This window comes from Phaethon aethereus (assembly GCF_964289735.1).
Source record: "Phaethon aethereus genome assembly, chromosome: 5".
In the NCBI taxonomy this organism is placed as follows: Eukaryota; Metazoa; Chordata; class Aves; order Phaethontiformes; family Phaethontidae; genus Phaethon; species Phaethon aethereus.
This window is the reverse complement of record NC_138579.1, coordinates 42,670,458-42,693,636: the sequence shown is the minus strand read 5'-3', so window position 1 is coordinate 42,693,636 and position 23,179 is coordinate 42,670,458. Positions and strand designations below refer to the sequence as shown.

Below are 23,179 nucleotides of genomic sequence, written 5' to 3'. Positions count from 1 at the left end.
TAGCCTTTGAAAAAAACATATGAGCACATATTCCACAGAAATTTCTTTGATTTGTAAAGGTACAATTTCTAAAAGTCCTGCCACCATTGAATGTGCTTGGTCCTCAGCATGCCTTCTGGAAACCAATGAAATATACATTAAACACTGGGTATTATTAAGTTATCTTTCATTATACTACCCTATAAATTTGCTGTTTATACCAAGAAAACTTGTCATTGGCATGTGCATTCTCTGTTGAATGTCTTTTTACTCACCTGTAAATCTTGTGCCTGAAGCAATTTTATATATTGTTCCTGCCATGCTTGGATCAATTCAGACCAGGCTTGCTGAAGTCTGGAGAGGGACTGGTGAATCTCCGGGGTTGCATAGTGACCAGAACTGGCAAGTTCTTGACCATAGTTACTGAGAGAGTTGAATCTTTCCACTCGTGCTTCAATCTCCTCCTAAAAGATATTACTAAGGTTGATGTCAAGGGTTTATGGAACACCAGTTATTCATAATACAAGCCTTAAGGGGAAGAATATAGGCTGTAACTTTCCAACACTAATATTTGCATGGAAAATCATTCATCTTTGAGCTATGAAAGAGCATAGAATTGCCTAAGAGAAAGTAAGTGTGGACAATAAATGACTTTATTGCTCTAGGAGCAACTGGTCTCCTACTAATCAAAATTGGGATTAAATTAGAAACAGATTAGAAAATTATTAGATATATATGAACACATTTTTGAAAAACCATAATACTGTATCCCCCCACTCCTCCTACAAAAAGGTGGTTCTTATGAGAAACAGTGCCTAGAATTTTTCCTCTCCTGCCAAAGAAGTCAGCATCAGAGTATTACTATAAAGACACAGTTTTACTTCACCTTTGTGGTGTTAAAATTAAATACATTTCACTTTTTCACTTGGTCTGAGAATGAGTTATGCCTATATACTGAATCCTGACAGGTGAAAGCATTACAAGCACCTATGACATCTGCAAACTGAATGTGGAATTCCTAATGTAAACAATTTGAAAATAGAAATAAACATGCACTGAAATAATACTATGTATTAACTCATAAATCACCTTAAAAACTATGGCATGTACTATTAAATGTCTTTTTAATGTCTTAAAAGGAATTTTTTGGGAGGTGGGGCTGCCCAATCATAGATAACACAGCTGTAAGATAGCCCTTTATTTTTTTAATTCAGATTAGCATCTTGTGTTCAACTCTAGTCTCTCCTAAGGACTTTGGTTTCAGCCACTAACCTGAATGAAAAAAAAACCCTCCATTTTAATTGTCTTGTCTATAATTTTAGTTTAGTCAACCCAATACAAAAGAACATATTGCCTGGATTCCTCCTTTTCTGTGTGACTATCTCCTTAGAGTCGTTTGTGTTCCTTTACTAACAGATATTAAAGACTTAGATCTTGCTACCACCTCAATTTGGAGAACATGACATCAGTGGTTTGGGGTTTTTCCTATTGTGACAAAGAATTATTAGCAAAATATTGTTAAGTCTGTGATATGAGGGAACATTGTTAAAGTGGAAGACTGAAAAAGGAGGGGACTCAGGTACTTCATACTAAATTAAAGTTTAGAAAGTTCATCAGAATCTACAAACTATTTCTGCTAATAATGGGACCCACAAAGCACTGGATATTAGTCATGATTCTAGGAGCATGATTTTTAGAAAAAGTAACATAACTGCAAAGAGAAAGTAATGCAACAGCCAGAAGATAGCTATGACGCTTGGGAAAAAGTAAAATATTAACTTTTTTCTAAGGTTAATTAACAATATAACTCTTTTTAGAAAATCCACCAAAAATATTAGCCAAATTAGCCACCAAAAGATTGTGTGGTAATTAGTACTGGGATATGAAGTGTTTCAGAACTGAATGTGTAGTACCATCCAATGGTAATTTACTGCCCTGTGTGAGACAAACTGCTGTTTTTATTTTGCTCTCAGGCAAATTGAGTTTCATGACAAAATCTAACTCAAAGCTAGAATTAACTGGCATTAACTTTTTTGCAATCTGAAGAAAGAGATCGACAGTAAGCATGTTTTGATACTGAACCAGCTTTTTACCTACAGTGCTGGAGAGCAGTACAAATGAGAGCTAATGGGGCTTTCTGAGACTTTTGGCAGAGACACGAACTGCCAAACAGCCCATGGGATAGACTTCTGTCAATATGCAGGTGTCTTCTGTCCCTAGCCTGTTATTGAAAATAGTCTTTTCACCGTGTTATTGACAGATGCCTGTAGCAAAATTCTGCTGTGTCTGCAGCAATTTATTCCCATGGGAAGGAGCCAGTATGTTCAATCAGAAGCAATGATATACTTGCCTTTCTCTCCTGATGCTCCTCAATCATGCTTTCCGCTTCATTTGCGCTTTTAGGAAGCCCCCCTGCTTCCATTAATCCTCTTATGTTTTGGGTCCAATCTAGCATCTCCTTCATCTCCAAATTAAACTTCTGCAACTGATAGGAGGCTGCCAGCTTCTCCTTCCTGCCACACAATGTGCAGTTTAGCATTACCAGACACAGAGTTATCTAGTTGCCTCTCCCTCCTCATTTGCAGAGGAAGGTATCCTAGGAGAAGCCAAATGAAGTAAATTCAAGCCTCCTAGGATACCTTTCCCTTACAGCTCCTAACAGTCCTCATGTTAAACTAAAATCACAAGAAATGCACACTGCCTTGGAGACAACATGCGTACCTTATTTTCTACATCAGTTCATTAGGACAAGAAAGGTTAAAAAGCCTTCATAGCTGTTGCTTCCAGCAATGATTACAGCTCAGGTATAAGTCTTTCTTGTTTTGGAAAGATTCAAGAAAAAAAATGTTTTCTAGAACTATCAAAAAATAAGTCTTTCACAAAGGCTTCATGATAGATTTAATCTGATAGTCTTGAGGTATTTTAGTAACATTATTCAGTGAGATAAGTCACAAACTCATTGGATGAGTTTTCCCAAAGTTACATCAGTAGAACTTTTTTGGTACCAAGTCACACTTGTTCCAATGCAGGTGTCTTAGCTGCCTATATAAATTTTGTAAAGGATCCTCAAAAACTTTTAAAAGGCCCCTGGCAAATCGATTTGAGATCCCAGGGAGCAGCTTTGCTCCTGCTGAGAGACACTCAGACCACTAGAAGTCTTTACCTTTGTTTGGCCTGTCCCTGGAGTCGTAGCCAGTTGTTTTTCATCTCCTGTTTCTTCATAGTCAGTTTGTCATTTATGGATGGATTCCTTGTGGAAAGGCGGAAAGTTTCTAATTCCAATGGCTGGGAAGAGATTTATAGTGGGGTGAATTTATGCCAAATGCTTATATTCATTCCTGAGTTTGCCTTTCAGGACAAGCAGTTCATTTTAAGATTCCAGTTTTCAAAAGCAGGTACTTAAATTACAGTTACAAAATATACAAAGGGACTTGTTATATGCACAAAAAATACATATGCATTTGCGAGCAATCATCCATGTGAAGAAAGAAGTTTGTGTGTTCCTTCACATGCACAAATGTTAATTTACAATTAAGGAAGCAGTTTTGCAGAATAAGGACAAACATACAGGAAAATGAAGTGCTAATTGTAACCTCTGTTAGCTTAATTCAAGATGGATAACAAAAGCCATGAAAATATGGCAGTACACAGAATCAACCAGATTTGCCTTTCAGCAGAAGACTCAAAAATCATTTGCATCTCTAACAGCAGCATGGAAACACTCCTTTCAGTGTAGACTTCTAGTTGATGCTGTTTTCCTTAACACAGCCTGATAAAAAGTAGTGAACACGCACCAACTCAGATTTAAAGTTGGTATCTTTCTTGTTAAATTCCATCAAATTGATGAAAATGAAGAATTTTAATTATGCAGAAAGGATGATATGACAGGCTGGTTTTAATCCATAAGAAAAGTACAGATATTATACTTTGGCATATATTACTGTGGCAGCATCAAAAAAACCCAACCCCAAACCTTGCTTATCTTTCTCTTTCCATGCAGCACTCCCCCATACAGCCTTGCTAATGCTATCTGTGGAATGCTGACTAGTAATCACCCACATTTCATATGAGAATAAGCTAACAAATTCACAATGTGTGAAAGTATCACACATATTGTCACCATTTCCATACTTTTGTGAAGAAAAAGTTTAGAGAAAGTTTGCAAAAATATTTTCTGTACGAAAAGGCTTAACACTCTGGCCAACAGTGAAAACACTTGAGAAGTTGTCACAGAATTTCTACTATTGTGGTTCAGCTGAAAGCATTTCTTTTTATTAAAAATATACAATTACGTAGGAGCTCAGACCATTATTTAATGCTCAAGATTAGTCCTAAATGATGCAAACCAGCCATTTTACAAAAGCCAGAGATGATCAGGCAGGCAATTATAACCGAAGATTTCTGGTTTTGATGTCTGTATCAGAAAATTACATACACTGGAGGTTTTGCATTTTAGCTCTAAACAGAACTAGAGCTGCGATTTTGGTTCAAGTGAGTACAGAAACTGGGAGAAAGATGGAGAGTTAAATTTGGATTCCACACAAAAGATACAGAACAATCTACTCTGGCTTGTAGGTGAGGGCCAGAGAATCAGCCAACAGTTAAAAAGGGATTTCTGTTTTTAAATTTGGTGCATCAGGAAGAATAACATTTGAAATAAAGTAGGATTAAGCATCACAGTATTTTACTGAGAAGAAATCTGTGCTGCATTTGCATTGCAGTGCAATTCATACTAATGAATCTGAAGAGTCAGGCTGATCTTTGCACCATGTTTCCAAGAAGCAAAAATGAACTTTTTTTACAGTATCCTCTGTACTTCCCCACTTCTTACCTCCATTTTGGACTTAATAACACTGATTTCTCTCTCCATCTCTTCATGCCTTCGAATTAGGTTTTCCACACTTTCCACATCTTTCCCATAATCCAGTGCTTGTATCAGTACACTCTGGAGGGGGCAGTAGGATGTGCAAATGGTGAAGATGACAAAAAGCAAAAGGATCATATCTTAGTTCTTTCAAGTAGTCTCCTCCTTCCCTTCTTCGTATTGCCATCTGAGTGTTCTTATTGTCTTTCTAAATATCAACGGGGCACCTTGTCTGCACCCCTTACAGAGATGGAACAAGAATTCACAACCCTTTGAACAGCCGCAATCCTACTTAAGGTGCCTCTGGGTATTCACATATAAAACAAAGACAGGAATGCTTCCCTGCATTTCTTAACCTTTTTTTTCCTTCTTTTTTTTGCATATACCAAACCAGACAAATATTACCCATTAAATTGTGGCACAGAAATTTTCAAGTATGTTTTATGAAAATACAGAAAATAAAATTGTCCCTCAGAATCCTACTAGAAATGAAATCTCTGACGATGAAGAAATACATCCATAAAAGTTGTTATAAAAATTTCAAACCAACAACCTTATAACCTTAAGTAGTACCACTCTGTATCTGCCTACTGACTTATAGTTAAATTAATAACATTAGTTATGTGGATGAAATAATTAGTTTTTATATAGCCTTTTTCTTCTATTAATCTCAAAATTATAATCCAGGATAGGCATTTTTACCTCCATTTTCTGAATGAGTAAAAATTTTGTTACAACTTTTTTTGTTACGTGGGGGAGTGAGTGAGTGGCTGTGTGGTGCTTAGTTGCTGGCTGGGGTTAAACCACAACAGGTATTCAGAACCAACTTAGTTCAGCACTGTCTGAGGGAGATGTACACTCGTGTCAGTAACACAGCAAAAAATAGACACCAGTCCCTTTTTTCTGAGATTTGTATCCTGCTTACTACATCTTGCTGTGTTCCTTTCTCGTGGAAGGATTTACCAGACCACATGGAGATGTCTACAAATTTAAAGATGCTGCAGCTTAATTACTTGTCTAATTCTCCTTACAATTAGTGGAAAGCAGTCACTGCTGGAGCATGCTTTATCTCATCCTCAAGAGGACATTTAAAATAGATCAAATGCACTGAGCTCTAGAAGTACCCGCTTCTTTCTACTGACTGTGGAAAAAACCATGGGTGACTACTTCAGATATAGCACGTAGTCACCTAATACTGGAAGTACTATTTAATAGGCAATACCATTTGACTAGAGACCATTAATTAGAATCACAGAATCACAAAATAATTTAGGTTGGAAGGGACTTCTGAACATCATCTAGTCCAACCCCTGGCCAAAGCAGGGCCACCTTAGATCAGATTTCTCAGGGTTGAGAAATCTAGTTGAGATTTGAATGTTTCCAAGGACAGAGAATCCAGTCTCTACAGGTAACACATTCCAGTGTTTGGTCACTCTCATTGTGATTTTTTTTTCACTTTACACCTATTTGGAACTTTTCTTGTTGCAACTTGTGTTTCACTGTCAACCTCCAAGAAAAGTCCGGCTTCATTTTCTCTGTAACCTTCTGGTAAGTAAAGATGGCATCCGCTTTTATTGCGGAGTAATCTGTAATTTCTCACAATACATTTCAAATGTACCTTTGAACTGTGAATGCCTTAGAGTTGGTAATCTGCAAAGTATTTGATGACATTTCAGCCTTCCTACAAGCTTGATACACAGATAACTATCAAAGGTCGCTGCTGGATACTCAGTATATCCCTACCACCTGGCATGCCTGGGTTTATCACTGTTGGCAAAATAGAACATTTTCTCATTTCAACTAATCAAAATCAGAGAACTCACCTTCTCAGTAATTCTCTCTGTGATGTCATCAATTTCTCTGATTAAGGCATGAATCTCTAGGGCTCCCTCTAACTTCTTCCTGTATGCATTCAGGTTACCATGGAAGCTGTTCCACCTTTTATTGAAAAGAATATTTTAGAGGTGTATTTCAGAGGTGAGGATTTCCACAACTGAGTTTCATGATCCTCAGATCTAAGTAAAAAGACAGGATTTCTGAACTACCTTGTGCGTTGATCCCAAATCCCCCACAATAGTGGACACAACACAGAAATAAAGCATTAGCCTGACAAGACTATCTGGTTATATTTGTACCAAATTTTCAGGATGGTATGGGGATTAAAAGCTAAAAAGTACTGATCTGGTTTCATTAAACTCTCAATAACTTCACAATCCCTATCTTTATATTTCTAGTTCTTAGATAGTGGGCTGTGAAGTAGCAAAAGCAATATGCACTTCACCAGGATAACTATGTGAACAGATGGAATCGTCTTGGCTTCATGGATCTAGTGTGTAAAGTGCTGTGAAACAGCATATTTGCCTTCAAGGCTAGAAACATAACTTTGGCCCTGCTGGGTTAGAAATCCTTCTGGGTAGCTGCTCGGAGAGTGTTGAAGGGCAACTCCAGTGCCTGATGTTTGTCAGTCATGATGTTAAAGAAGAAAATAAATGTTGCAATTCCTCCATTTATGCCAGCCCAAGACACCTAATCTGCCCTTCTTGTTCTTGCTTTACACAGAAGTTTTAAAAGCATACTCACTTCTCATTGAGCTGCTTTCGGCGCTCATATATTGTCTTTGTTTCTTCCTTGTTCTGTCTCTCCAGTTTCATGGCCAGGGCATTGATAGCCCTGATGTGAGCATCGTCCACTGTTGTCTCCTGTAAAGTGAGAAAAGGAACAAAGGTACGTGTTTGAAATATTTGTGACTGAGTTTTTCCACTGAGACATGAAAAACAACAACAACAGCATCAAGTAAGGGTTTTAGCTCACTACCAAACATTTCAGACACCCAGGGTTTGCTCTACTACAACTGCTGGTGTTACCAGTCCCTGATGAGAAGACAACAAAGACAAGAAAGGACATTAGAGAAAGGACAAAGATCTAGGTCTAGATTAGGACCCTCAGAGCTTCATTTCTAAGTCAGATATTCCAGCAGGGTCTCATCTGTTGAGGAAACATAGGTTCAGTTGCTGGTTACATAGGTGGCTACCGTGGAACAGCTGATGTAGTTGAAGATCCTGATCTAGTTGAACATGTCCCTGTTTGTTACAGGGGGTTTGGACTAGATGACCTTAAAAGGTCCCTTTCAACCCAAAGATTTTATGATTCTATGTGTAGCAGATTGTTCCTCTGTCAAACAGGTGGCTTGTGGCTCCTAGGCCTACTCGCTGTTTTTTCTAGATAGGCTTCTGTCCATAAGTGCCTTTTGTACTATGGACAACAGGCTTAAAATCCATACAGCCTTGAGAAACCCAGACAACCCATGCCGTTGTGTTTTCTTCCAAAGCAACATCACTGCATTTTAAAAGGTATGCTAAGTCTTCGAGGCAACTTGCTTCCCATATACATACCATAGAAAGGATAATATTTGCACATTGCACGTATAATCTGGACTACAGTGGAATAAATGTTCTTTTGGAGCATGACAGATGGCCAACACTGAACACTGCTCCAAGATTCAAAAACATTCTCTATTTTTCTAAGACCAGTAAATGCTCCCACAAGCTTACTGGGGAGACATTAAACACTGGTGTAGTAGAAGCATAGCTGCAAGATGTCAGCATACTCTTAATAGAAGTATTGACTCAATTTGTACTTTATTTATGCTACATCCATACCAACATGCATGCTTCCATATGTTCTTTACTATCATACATAGCCATAAAGTAAACAAGAGAAACCAGTAGACATATTCTTCAGAAACCCTACAGTCTCCTCTCCTGGGAAATAACAGCAGCACAATGTGACAGAATACTAATTGAAAATCTGGCAGCCATCAGTGCAGGATGACTGCTCCCTATCTTGATCTCAGATTTGTCTAGTGGGGAAACCTAGACGGGATGGATGCACACGCTCTGCCAGCACCAGCCTGCTTCTGTTTGTATCATGCATCAGCTATGAGGGTATCATTGTCCCAGCTTTTTTCTGTCGGAGTCATGTTCAGAGTGGTACAGGAGCAGTGCCTACAAGCTAACAGTATCTAAGGCCAAGAGTTTCCTGTGGGCACATAAAATCTACCTGGGACACTGTGTTGTTTCTGTCTCTTTCACCATCCTCCTTTTGGCTGGTACAACCTGTAGCAGGGCCCTTGCTCCATCCCTTAGCTCACAGTTCACCTGGTGAGGACTGAAGGGCAAACGAAGGTTTCCTCACTTCACTAATTCCCTGGTGCTGAAGCTTGAGTATTTTGTCTCCCTAACCCAAACCCAGTACTAATGCATTGTCACAGGAAATTCTGCCAGCCTCTGGAAAGGGGGGCTCAGGGTTTTCTCCCAGGTGTCAGGCATATCTATGCTGTTACTTTGTATAAAAGAGGATTGTTTCCTTCTGCTATTAGGCAACAGAAATAGAAGATGGATGCTGCCATAACAGGAATTGGCAACCAGATAACAGGCAAACAAAGGATAAAGAATACTAGGAGGGAACATTAGAGTAAGCCTCACTCACAAAGTCCTAATGCACCTCCTTCCAGACCTTCCTCACAGCTTCCAGATTAGCAAATCAGCACAGTAACCTTTCCTTCATGATACTCAGACCTGTAGTCTACATTTGTAGCAGTTCACACCAACAGAGAGAACAAGAGGCTGCTGCAAATGCATCCCCTCGATGTATGGCCTCACAGCTCTCATGATGGGAGCTGAAGCACAATCACAAGGAGGCCCTTGCTCTGGCAATGTCTGTTCCCCAGCATTCACAAGGTTTGGTGGCCAGGTTAACACATCTCACTGGGGGCAAGAGAGGCAGCTGGCATGACTCAGCACCACAAAACTGGGTCAGAGATCACAGCACAAAAGGGTGAACTGTGCAGCTGTCTTGTCACATGGCTGCTATCCAAAGTGTAAACCATTGCTTTGTTTTACTAAATGTCTGATTATTAACATTATGATTCATGACCTACCACATATGCTGTATAAACAGAGTCCCCCAAATATATGTGCTTCATTTGGATGAAGGAATATGAGAAACTTGACTGTTCCTCAGGAGGAGGGGAAGGGAGAAATAAAGGAGGAAAATGGAGAAAGTGGGCAATCTTTTGTTAACAGGCTTGTTCATGGAAGGTCTATATCAACTTTCAGATTCAAACAAACATGGCTGAAACAACCATTTTTAATCCACCTTTGGATGGAACTTACTGTGACTTGCAGACTGCATGAACCAAACTGGAAATTTGCTCAAGTTCAGGCTCACACAACCAGCTTTCCAGTCATGTAATGTAATCCAAAATTTTAGGTTGTGTCATGAGTGCCTGACAGCTCTGTCTAGAAATCATCAAAGCAGAAGGCACAATGAAGGAAAATTTTACTTATTTTAAGGGCTTATAAAGTGGTAATGCTTCCTACCCCCCGATCTTTCACCTCCTCAGGGTACTGGAACTGTGTTTGCTATCTGGATATATTGCTGGGCTGAAAAGGTAACTGCTGCTTCCAGCCACACAAAGAATATACACGGAGAACACTGCTTACCCCTGATGTTGCTCCACGGAACTCATTCAGCTTTTTCATGAGCTGCAGGCAGTGTTCATAGTCGTTTCCCACATCACCTACATTAATCATGACTTCCTGGGGAAAAAAGCAGCAGGCAGGCAAACATTCAGGCTAAGAGTACAAGAACACAGTATGTCCCAATGTTTGTGCTGATGCAATCAGTTCTGTGGTGTATCTGTAAATCACTGACCTACAGCTTCTGAAGTAGTATCTTCTGATCTTTAGATAATTATGAGACAGCCCCAACTCCCTCTCCAACCTATTACTGATTATGGAAGCAACCTCTGAATGGAAACTTAGTGGATGAAGTGACTCTTCCTTCACTCTTACAAAGAGAAACTTTCAGATTTGATACACAATGAGAGTGAGTGCCTGTTGCCCGATGGTTCAAGTCTCTTCCATTCTACTCTTCTTTCATTTCTCTGTCTTGATAGAGACACACAAGATGACTACCAATAATCACAATCTCTTTATGTGCACATTTTATATGAGGACATGTGCTAATACTGTCTGACTCTGGCATGGAAACACTTCAGAAAATTTTTAGAATTTGTTGAATCATTCCTTCCATATTATTTGTAGAACATGGCATGATTCTTCCAGACAAAAGCCACTAAGAAAATATCCTGGAAGAGGACACGTTTATCAGAAGTTCACTGCTAAATAGCCAGTCTCTAGTATGCTGCTTGGGTTAAATACTAGATTCCATTTACCTTCTCCCTGATCCAGGCTTCCACCTGGTCCACCTTCTGGAGAAATTCCAGGAAGTCCCGGCTGTCCTCCAGCATCTTTCCACGGGCAGCAACAGCTCTCTTCAACTTCTCCCAATGCTCCTCAAGCATGTGGACTCGGCGACGGACCTCTCCTGATTTTGGGTGGCCTTTTGATACCAGGACTTCTCCTTTCTTCACATTCAGAAGAAGAAATTAGAAATTAAGGTTGCCACTAATTACCATGTGATTACCATGTAACATGACCTTTCCAGAAGGACTCTCTCACTTTCCTAACCTGGACTGCACAATAAATTACTAATATAAATTCTTACTGCCCAAATGATACTGCTCAGCTGGCAAGCTTTTACATCTGGAGGGAATCAAGAACACTAAGATTTGAATATATCCCTGCCAAGAATGACATCCATGGAGTGGGAGCACCAAGAGAGGTGTTACAGATAATTGCACCTTCAGCTATGTGATTCACCCAGTTTCAACAAGAATGTTCACAAACTGGGCATATGAAATCCTATTTACCTTTTATAGGAGTAATCACCCCAGGCAAAGAAGAAGTCAATGATACCTGCCTGTTCAGGCAATATGGAAAGATGGACGTTCCCTGGATAGAGCAATTAACAAATCTCTCTGTTGTAAATTAACAGCATTCCAGTTCCATGGCATAACAACTGAGTTCTTGTCACACAAGTGGTGAACAAGCTACCCTTCCTTTTCATTCCATCTATCTGCCCTTTGGATAACCAGGAATAATCTGTAAAAATACTATCAGAGTGAGAGTTACCTTATTAACAGCTGTGATGATTTCTTCATTTGCTAGAATCTCTGCCTCAAAGACCTGATGTTTCTGCAGCAGCTTCATTTTGTCCTGCAGATTGCTGGGGTCTTGTATGGAAGGATCCTGTAGCTTCTGCATGCGCTCACTAATCCAGTCTTCTGCCTGCAGCATTGTGAGGCATCAGAGTTAGCATGACAAGTACAGGCTGTCCTGGGGTCTCCTCCCAAGACATGTCATTGTCCTATGCAAGTGTCTATGCCAGGTGGCTCTCCAGTTTCGGAACTATTCTACTTGATAGGAAACAAAAGCAGATAGGAATGAAAATAATTCTTATCTGACCACAAGAATAATGAAAAATTCCTTAAATTCCCCAAATTTTATCACAAGCCATAAACAGATTATTCAGTCTTTTAGAATAGATACAGAGAATCCTTGAGCAGATATGCAGCCTTGACTGCATAACTTTAAAATGAAATTATGTCAGCTGAGCCTTGGTTTTAGGGCCCTGAGTTTCATCTCCTATCTCTGTTGTTAACCTACCTGTAAGCTGGGTTAAGATTCTTAAGAATTCTGTGCCTCACCTATAAAACAGCACTAACATTTCCTGATCTCAGTGATGTTGTGAGACCTACACAGAAAATGTTAAGCCAATAAAGCCTTACTGATGGGGCCAAGCACTAGTCAGATTATTTGAAAGCAAATACAACTCTATTTGCTTTTATACTTCGTAAAATTCAAAATGGTCTAGTGAGGAACATCAGATTCAGACAAGCAGGTGAACCATGAGGGCTAACGAAGCCAGGGTTATGTGTTTCTCTTAGGAAGTTCTTTTTTAGGGGATGTAAATGTATGCAGAATAAAACGGACAATAGAATAGTAAGTTTTCCACAATTTTCTTTAAAGTCTGCTAAACTTTAGGCCTTAGCGCTGAAGGAAATATTTTCTACCCATCAAAACACTGAGAACTGAACACTTGACATACGTTGTAACTGATCCTGTTGTCCTCAAACCACTGAAGTAACCTAATGTTTTGACAACACAAGAACAGCAAATTGAAGCCAGCTTTATCAGTTTCAAAGCATCTTGGCTGTCCTTGTGGAACTGCACTACATGCATGCAAGACTTGACAACCAGAGGATTTTCTCAGTTAATTAATGATTTGAAGTGTTGTTTCAGCTGCTGAAATTCTATAAACAATAACAGAAATAGCTTTCACTAGCAGCATGCTCTCCAGAAACTGTTCCCCTCCAAAGCACAGTTAGAGACTCAACAGGAGCCTTATGTCAAGGTTGCCCAGGACACCATGCTGTCATCTGCTGTTTTCATTTCTGACACCCTCCTCACAAGCTAGGGCCTTCTCCCATTACCCAGCCATACATTAACACTTTAACGTCACTTAACTGACTGACTTGTATGGGAGAGGGTCATCCAGTTAGGATGAGAAACAAATGAATCCCCTGTATATAACTACTTAAAGGGCTTTTTCTCTCCTACTTTTTAATAATAAGCAATGGCTTATAGAGAGACTGAACCAAGCCATATAAAAAACAAATCACATCTGCACTCTCAGTGGCTTGGTTTATTTTAAGGCTTACTTAGGACGGCTCTAGAGAAAGAGAAATCCTTCTCCTTGCCCCATGTCCCCATTCAGATGTGAAGCAAGGCTGATCTGTTGTCCCAAGATCTTTCTATGGAAAGACTTACAGTTCTCTGGATAGGCATTTCCACTTTATTGAAGACGACATTGAGACTAGTGTTATGCTCAGTGTAGGTACATGGGACCAGGCTTATTTCTATGGGACTCATAAAAAATATGGGCACAATCAATTTAGAAACCTACATTTTCAGAATATCAGTTACCATAACCTCAAGAACACAAACTTTTTGTAAATTACACTGATTTTTAATAACAGAAATATTTAAAGCATATAAAGTGTTGTGCCTGTTCTAGATATTTAGAGATAATAACTAATTCTCTCTCTCACTCCTCTGAGATAAAGTAGTAAACGTTTTTTATTCTCTTGTAGAGGGGGTGACAAGGAAAGGAAGTTAAGTGCCACTGATATGATGAGCAGGTTTCAGAGTCAGCATTAAAACTCAGATCCAGCTTTAGAAGTAGAAACTTTCAACTGTATGATCTCTCCTCTGCAATAACTTACATAAATACACATATTTCTAAGTAGTAACCTGTTTATTTGCCTTCCATGTTAACTCTAAGGTACAGACTTTGGGACAAAAGGATAGTCTATAAGTCCATCTCACTTCTTTGGGATTAGAAAAGCACCTTGTTTCTACTGTAGGAGTGTATGTCCTATTTTGTGAGCTGCAGGTGACCTCCTAAGTTAGTTGTTGTGGGTTTTGTGCAGAAAAAAAAAAAGTTCTATGCCCTGAAAATGGTACGAACTGCAGCAGCTAGCCTTCTAAGCAGACCATATGATGCTGAGCTCTCTGTTTGCTCATGAGTAATCACAGACTGTGTTGTCTTTGTACTGATGCATGTAGGTCTCTCCGTAATTGCTTCTAGAGAGTAACTGTGAGACTTTTAATGGTGACAGCGATCACTATTTTCTGCTGCCACAAAACACTCTGTCTGATCAATGGAAATAATTTAAGATCATTGCAGGAGGGTGAGTTTTCAGAGGAGTAGGACCCAAGCTATGGGACTTGTTCTCCTAATACGTAAGAATAAGCAATGACCTCATTGATTTCACAGCTAAACTCAAAACTCACCTCCGCAATTTAACATCCCTTTGGGGACTATTCTCATATATGAACTTCTACACACCCAGAACATCATTAAAATCAAATTAAACATTCCATCTACCCAACAAAGAGGAAGAGAGATAATACTGTAATTTGGTTGGGTTTTTTTAATTCTTTGGTGGTGTTCACATTCTACAGCAGTAGACAATGAATTTAGATTGGAGAGGTAAATGAGCAGGTAGTTTGAGAGCAAAAACTCCCTGTAGAACTCTTTACTGAATTTATGTGGAGAAAGTAGATGAGAAAAGGGAAACATTTCTCACTATAGAGGTCCAGATACTCTGCTATAAGTGTGTGATTCAAGAATGAAGGGGGACCTCCAGACCAAGCACTGATTTGACAATTACAGAGAGATGGGAAGAAATGCAGAAGTATTCCTACCTAACAGGTTGATTGTATTTCTAGAAGGGCATTGACAGTTTCTCTGCCAAGGAGGATGCTGGCAGTTCTGTGATATTTACATCAATGGTACATTGCTATTTTGAAAATATTATTGTGCTGTACATGGATTTTTGGCAGCCATTTATTCCTTAGATTACTCTTAAAAAAATAAAATTGTTTATCAGCATTAGCTGTGTTACAGGCATTCACTCACCTTTGGTGCCAGTCATAATTTGACCTCTGTCAGGACATGTGTCTTTTTCATGGACAGGTGACAAGAAACTGCAGTTTTTCTTTAAAACATGGAGAATATTCTATGGGATGCAGCAGCAGAATGGGTGCATACCAGATCAGCAAGAGTGTTTGTAAATGTCCCTCTGGGCCTGTGTGCTGTTGTTCATGCCAGCACACCGGATGCTAGCACATTTTTCAGTCACACACATTGTGTCTTTGAAAGACTGACCTATTATGTCTTTCCAACAGTAGTGCCAGGAGTAGAGCTATTCAGTTACAGGACTAATGCCAGAACAGGAGACAGAGACGAACATATTCTGTAGAGACCAGTCTACAGTAGCTGAAGGGCTATGCTAAGTTACAGCACTGGCCTTCAGTGAACAGCCAGTAGTAAAGCTTGGCACTCCTGCCATAATGCTTTACACTTTCTATTCACCCTGATTTGAAATAGCATTTCTTTCCCACCAAAGGAAACATAAGGTAGTAGCTGGCAGTTTTCCTTTTATTAGTTTTATTTTGGCAGAGCTCCTGATGTGTAAAGCAGCTGTAATGAGAACACTGCCACAACGATGGTATAGCAACAGCAATGCTATACCTTTGTGTGGCAGAACAGGAATTACCACACCAGAGTAGATTGTCAATCCACCTAATCTCTGGCAAGGGCGAGCACTTCATCCAACAGAAGTAGGCAGCTCCTCTGCCTTCCACCCCCATCGCAGTCTAAAACCCTCTTACCTCTTCCAAGTTCTGGTAGAAAAGTGCCAGAAGAAGGGCAGTCTGAAGCGTCTCTCTCCTACTCTGGGATAGATCCTTGATCTGCAGCTTCCTCTCACAAATGGCATTCAGTTTGTGCTGGATCTTTAGCCCTTCCAGTCCACCAACCTTTTCTAGCCTGCTTGCCTGTTCTTGAAGAGACATCATCTGAGGAGGCAACAAATCTGACATTACTTTTATGAATTCAAGTGGTGTGAAAGAAACAAAAACCAGGTTCCTTTCCATACCTAAAAGACTATCTCTTTTTCTGGAATGAACAAGAATGGCAGGGACAATCTAACCAGCATTCCCCTCACCCTGTACTATGTCACATCTACGATGTCCTTGTCATTGGTCTCTGTAGTATAACCTGGCTACTTAAATGAAATAAAGCCGTAGCTCCAGGAGTCCCTATGCCACTGATCATCCAGTGCAAGGAATCATGGAGAAAGCCTGACTCCCATGAGCACTCAGGCTTTATGGTTTTGTGGAAATCAGTGTTGGAAAGTAGCTCTCAGCATGAACAATCAGTCTGTCAGGGAGCTAGCATAGGTTCTGGGGGCTCATTCCTTCTGGGGAACACAGGCACAGCCCCAGGTTTGAGTTCAGCCCTAGCCTGGGTGAATTACAGCAGTGGGCACCCTCCAGGCAGATTCCTTTACATGTGGGTGAGCAATTCAGCATCTATTCCAAAGGTGCAAAGAGACTAGCCGATTTGGTACAGACATTGTATATCAACTGTATATTTAAATAATTATACAAGTCAGCCTCTCTGACCTACTGTATTTTACTTGCTTTAAAAGTCACTGTTTTTTTTATGAAAAAGCAGAAACTTCTGATATCCATAACACACAATATGACCCGCTTTAAATATTTCTTCTTGTAAGTCCCCCTATTCAACTTACTAAGCGGTTTTCCAGTCTACTGCAAGACAGTACAGGCAGGACTTTGGCATGGAATGTTTAACATTTGTTCTCCACTGCTCTGCGTCTTTTTCACTAAGCTTCCCCATTTTCTCTTTGTTTCAACCATATCAGGCATATCACACCTGTCAGCAATTTCATGTGTTGCCATATTAAAAAAAAAAAAATTAAAAAAATCATTCTAGCTCGTGCATTGGTAGAATATTTGTTGATTTTTATACCTTCTCATCCTGTGATGCCAGCAGCTTTTCAAAAGCCTCATGTTTCTTTATCAGTTGCTCTATTTCATCCACAGAGCTTCCAAGGTCACTGCTTTTCAAATAAACCTATAAAAAAAAATTCCATATTTTTCTCAGTGGATTAATTATCACATAAACCTGATTCATAAATGTGAGAAGAGGCATTAACTCTACAGTTGAGAGTACACTTGAGAGGAAAAAAAAGGAACAGAAGGCAAATGAAATTGGAAATTAAATAATAGAGCTCCATGGTCTTGAGCAAGGAAGAGAAGCATTAACAGGTCCAGCTAAGGAAAGTGACTTATCACTGCTTATTGCAATCACTAAGTCACAAGGCTAGCAGTGAATTCCAGAGGTCTAAGCCATCCTTGTAATCCAAAGCAAGATCAACACTGTCATGTCTGACAGATGTCTGTATAATTCCTTCTTAGAAGACTTCCAATACAGAGACTTTGCAGCCTCCCTGAGCAATTTATTCCAGTGCTTCATTACCTTTACCACTAGCAAGATTTTCCAAATATCTAGCCTAAAAATGCATTGCTAACGCTTCACCTCATTACATACTGCCCTATTCATCACAGAAAGGAGATAATTCCTTTTACATTTGCTTCAGTCTCGTACATGTTTGCAGGCGTTTTGCATACTGGGATTTCTATCTTCTCTACGCTAAAACTACCCTGATCTGATCAATCGTTCCTCAAAGTCTGTGTCTTCTTGACTCTGATTATTCTTATTGCTCTCCTCTGTGTTTTGTCCATTTCCACTTATTTTGAAATGAGGTTCCTAATACTCGATGGAATAAGTGGCAATAAGCAGTAAGGCTGCCAGAGTGAAGGTATTGAAGACAGCAGAGAACTTGTGTGCTTTTTCAAGCTTTCCACATGTATCTGTGTATGGTGCTGATCTTTTACACAATACCATGAACTCAAGTTCACCTTGCAATCTACTGTAAGCTTCCAGAACATTTTCAGAAGAACTGCTTAGACCAGCTTGTACCCATCCTGTATTTATGCAGCTGATTATTCCTGAAAAATGTCATAGTTTGCACCTGTAACAAGTGCATTACATCTATTATTTTTTTCAGGCCGTCTTTCTAACTTGCCTGCATTAATTTTATTTACTGTCTGTCCTAACAGTCTCTGACGCAGAAAGACCTTAGTCTAAAATAACAAATGCAGTTTTAAGGAAACTTACCTCTGCACTATTCTCTTTTAACAGTGTGAGGACCTTTTGTAACTAACACACATACATCTCTAAGGCACCACAGTGTTTCTCGACTCTTTTCCGGTGTTAAGAATACTGACTGCCCAATTATTTCTCACATGCATTCTGTTACTTTCAGTTTTGTCAAATGCAAAAGAATAAACAATGTAGCTATCTATTATCTGGAAAAAAAATAAGCTTTTCTGCAGGTCAGTAGGAATTTATTCTTTTCCAGTGGATTTAATTGCCCACTGTTTCTTCCTTTATTCAATGATGAGAAAACAGCAGGACAAAAACCCCAGTCAGAGGCTTTGATGGGACATGAGTAAAAATTAACTGTGGACAAGGTTCACAGTGGAGTGAGTATGACTGGACAGACTTTTGGAGTTCAGGCTGCTACAAGGGACTACATTTATTGGTTAGGACACAGCACTATGTAATCCATTCTGTGAGCTCATGGAATTGTAAGTATTTGATTAAGGATGATAAATTCCAACCAGTAACTCTACCTGGGTCAAGTGCAATTAAGAGATGGAAGAAAAATTTGAGATCAGTGGTATAGTGTGAAAGAATTAAGAGGCTGGAAAGAAACAGAATAGAACCAGTGAAACAACACAACTCCTATTAGTTTCAGAAGAGGTTTGGTAAAGAGCATGGGTAAATCTGTGCCTCAAAACCATAGATGTGCACAGGAAAAATAACATCTAGAGAGATCTCTCTTGCTTTGCCAAACATTACAGTTCTGTAGCAGTCTGACAGGGTGTTTTTTATAGGAGAGAAAAGATGTTCTTCAGCAGCTACTTTAGAAAACCACTAATGATATTCATTGTCTGGACAGAAGCATTGGATGACTGTTTAACCTCACAGGGCGTCTTCTGAAGGAGAAGTTTCCCAGGCATGTGTTATGTGCAGGGGAATCCACACCTACTTGTCAGGGTCTGAGTGCACCAACAGGCTCTGGTGGCCCTGACCAGCCTCTGGATGGCTCCCCTACTCCCACCTGGGGGTCCCTCTGAGGCTCAGCCCTGGCCCCAGCCCAGTGTTGAGGGAAGGCCTGAGTCCTGTCCTGGTCCTCCTGGACAGACCCCAGAATTCAGTCATTACCTCGCTTTGCTGACTTGATATCCAGCTGGTCAATGGACCTTATTTCTGCTGTCACCACTCAGCCCTCCTTGGCAGCTGTGTCTAAGAGGACTGACAGGCAGACTTGGCCTGAATTTCTGATTAATTTTTTGGGAGTTAATGAAAGAAATATTTTGCGTGTACAGAAGAATATCATGTTGTATCGGATCTGGCTGAGATGGAGTTAATTTTCCCCATGGTAGCCCTCATAGTGCTGTGCTTTGTACTGGTAGCTAGAAAGGTGTTGATAACACACCAGTGTCTGGCTACTGCTGAGCAGTGCTCACACGGCATCGGGGCTGTGTCTCCAACATTCCCCCCTCACTGGTAGGCTGGGGGTGGGCAAGATCCTGGGAGGGGACACAGCCAGGACAGCTGACCCAAACCGACCAAAGGGATATTCCATACCATATGATGTCATCTCGGCAATAAAAGCTAAGAGAAAGGGGGTGGGGGGCATTCTTTTTTTACAATGTTTGTCTTCCAGAGCAACTGCTATGCGTAGTGAAGCCCTACTTCCTGGAAAGCGGATGGACATCGCCTGCTAATGGGAAGTAGAGAATAAATCTTTTGTTTGCCTTTACTTCTGCCCATGGCCTTTGCTTTTCTTAATCTGCCTTTATCTTGACCCGCATGTTTTTTTCCATTTTATTTTCTCCCCTGCTCCGTCCTGCTGAGGAGGGGTGTGATAGAAAAACTTGGTGGCACCTGGCATCCAGCCAAGGTCAACCCACATGCCCAGGCCAGATGTTCAAACTGCTCTATACTAATCCATGCCAACTATCAGAAGAGAGGTGAATAAATCTTAACACAGTAATCACTGGCAAGAAGAGGGGAAGGCCATTGTACAACAGGCCTAAGTTTTTAATAAGTATGACACATAAATCACCAGGATGCCTAAAGAAATACATTAACATTAATGCCTCTGTTATGCCTCTGTATGTTAAATACAACTCCCACCAGAAGGCAGATATTCTGTCATTCAAACTTTAATCCTTTGATCTATCCTACTCATCAAGTGTATGAAATTATGACAGATTGTATTTTTTCTAGAGCTTTTTGGATTTTGTTTGCTCTTGTGAAGGAAGATCTCCACACATGTGTACTCCAGGTGTGTCTACTGTAATGCTTTGTTAAGCTGCCTATAATTACTATCCATATTTACACTGCTCTTACTAACACTGAAATAAAAAATTACTGGCTGAATGTAACTGACTCCTGTTTGGGGTACACAAACATACAGCCACATGCCGCATCTCTATTACGGTATTTTAAATGCTGCTTTAAAAGTATTGTGACTTCTCTTGTCATATTTTGTGAATTATCTACCATTTTTGGTCAAAAAAATTTACCTGAGGAAACAGAAAATTCCCATAATTTTCCACATATCACTCCAGGACCTTTTTTTAGTAACTATTAGCAGTGAAACTGCAAACTCTGTGATACCTGAAGAAAAGGTCAGCCACTAGTTTTCCTGCTCATATACCTGTGGTGGAAGGAAAAGGCAAGGGACATCTACTGGTAAAGATGGTTACTTTCTTTGGAAAAGGAGAACAGAGATATCTGAGAGCAGGGGTGTGGGATGCTGAGTCATAAGCAGCTGCCACTGGAGTGCTCAGTGTCTTGCTCCCACTGAAAATCACTACACACAAACAACACTAGGCATTCAAAGCCCCATTCCTTCAGCTGTTTCAGCAGCGGGAAAAAGTTCTGCTGACCTCTGAAAGCTTTAGACTAGGTCCTCCAAGTAGAAACCTGTGCAAGTGCTCTTGAGAACCCATATTTTAATGCTGAGAAAGAAAACTGGTGCTCAAAAAGAAAATTGGTGCAAAAGAAAACTGGCTGTGTACATTACAGGAGAGCTGGTGGCAACACGCTAAGAAGAAAGCAGCCCCAGTAGCATTAATAGTGCTACTTGGAGAGCTGGTGAGGTAAAAACTTTCCATTCATCTTTTAAACAGAAATGATATTACAGCAATTGCTAGATCAAAACCGCAACATTTTTTTCATTTAAGCATTTGTTATACCAATCTGAAAGCAGAATGGAAATGGGCTCCCACACCACAATGCTGGCCTGTGGCCAATTACATCACCTTTTGGCATATTTTTAGACACGTCCCCAAAACTCTTGCTTTGAATGAGACATATTTATTTCAAATACAAAACACTGCATAGCTCTCCTCAGGTAACCTACCAGGGTCTCCCACAGCACACAGCAGGTATAAACTTTCTTTCAAGTTTGTTTCTGTTATGAATTATGGCCCATCATCAGGAATTTAATGCTTGGCCACAAAAAGCACCAAAGACTTGGCCACTTGCTATATAAACGGACTCATTTTTAAGTGAAGACTTGCAAAGATGCTTAAAACCACAAAATGGACATCACCCTTTTTGAGATTTGAAATGGAGCATGAAACAAATAGCCAAGTTATTAACAATGCAAAGCACAGAAATGGAGGTTTTAACCCTACTTAACAGGACATTTTCATTATTTCTGAGCTCATTGCATAGATTTAGCCTCACTGTCATAAGACAAGTTAATGCATACATTAACTTACATACATCTTACTTACATCTTACATACAAGTTAATGCAGAACTAAATGCAAAGTCCAATTAAAAAAAAAAGAGTACATTTAAAATAAAATAGTACTATATACACACTTATGTGACAGCACAAGCCAGCTCTAGCTTTTGGAGAAATACTGAATGAAACATTTTAGTCTTAGGATAACTATGCTCTCTGGATGCCACAACTTCACATTTATACACCCTAGAAGCTGACACAACCCCAAAAGAAATTTGTCGTCCAAGAAATGTCATTTTTTTTTCTCTAGAAGAAAAATTATCTTAAGTATTCGTGCAAATCCAGTCCCCTCTCCTACTTCTGCTCTTCACAGTATAACAAGCTCCACGATTTTGCCCCCCACTGCCTGCCCTGGGCTTGCTGCTGAGATTGCTGGAACTCCGCTGAAAATCTTTGAGCTCTAAGCATGTACTAAAAGCCAGAATGACTCCCAGTTTTAAATGCCTTCACTTAAAGCATGTAATCAAGTCCAAACTCTCTGTCCAGACAGATAACAATCTTTGATTTGATTTACTTCTGATAAATGTAAATATAAAAAAGAATTAATGAGAAAAGAGACACATTTTTTTTAGCAAAGTAAATAAATGTGCTTAATACCATGGTTATATATGGTTCACAAATACGTTGTACTATGCTTCATTGCAGTAAAATTTATAACAAGGTATCATACTATAACGGCAAGTGGAATAAACCACACTGAAGTGGTTTATAAAAAAAATACATACACCTTTTCTATCATACTGACATCACTGTATTATTGGCCTCTGACCTCACAATTTAGATGTAAAATTCTGATATTAAATGTACTTAAAATTTCCTTCCTCCCTCCCACAGCATGCTGTCTCATCAACATAAGAATATAATTAACTGATATGGGAAATATATACGGGAAAAACAGCAAGAGAAGTCAGTGTTTGTTTTCCCATAACTGCTATGATCCCTTTCTCCCACCTATACCCTCCTTCTTTAAAATTCGCAAGCTCAACCCCTATCCTGTAAGCAGTAGGTGTTAGACCAGAATCCCATGCCCATACAACATCATCATTAAAATATTTACTTATGAAACATTTGTCTGAAGGCAGACTAAATTATTCTTAAATT

At 39.6% G+C, this 23,179-nt stretch overlaps 1 protein-coding gene across 1 annotated transcript in view; it reads right to left on the bottom strand.

Moving 5' to 3' along the window:
* The window catches only part of SPTBN5 (spectrin beta, non-erythrocytic 5), a gene marked incomplete at its 3' end in the record, with an annotated part of 99,051 nt that overhangs the window by 25,361 nt on the left and 50,511 nt on the right, over positions 1-23,179 (bottom strand). Inside the window, exons 34-44 of the mRNA XM_082000514.1 lie at positions 17,150-17,254; positions 15,988-16,173; positions 11,881-12,036; positions 11,082-11,273; positions 10,348-10,443; positions 7,424-7,542; positions 6,667-6,781; positions 4,811-4,924; positions 3,143-3,264; positions 2,330-2,492; positions 255-443 (exon numbers count right to left, since the gene is read on the bottom strand). Coding sequence (XP_081856640.1) covers positions 255-443; positions 2,330-2,492; positions 3,143-3,264; positions 4,811-4,924; positions 6,667-6,781; positions 7,424-7,542; positions 10,348-10,443; positions 11,082-11,273; positions 11,881-12,036; positions 15,988-16,173; positions 17,150-17,254 — 1,557 coding nt within the window. The remainder of the gene's footprint in view (positions 1-254; positions 444-2,329; positions 2,493-3,142; positions 3,265-4,810; positions 4,925-6,666; positions 6,782-7,423; positions 7,543-10,347; positions 10,444-11,081; positions 11,274-11,880; positions 12,037-15,987; positions 16,174-17,149; positions 17,255-23,179) is intronic.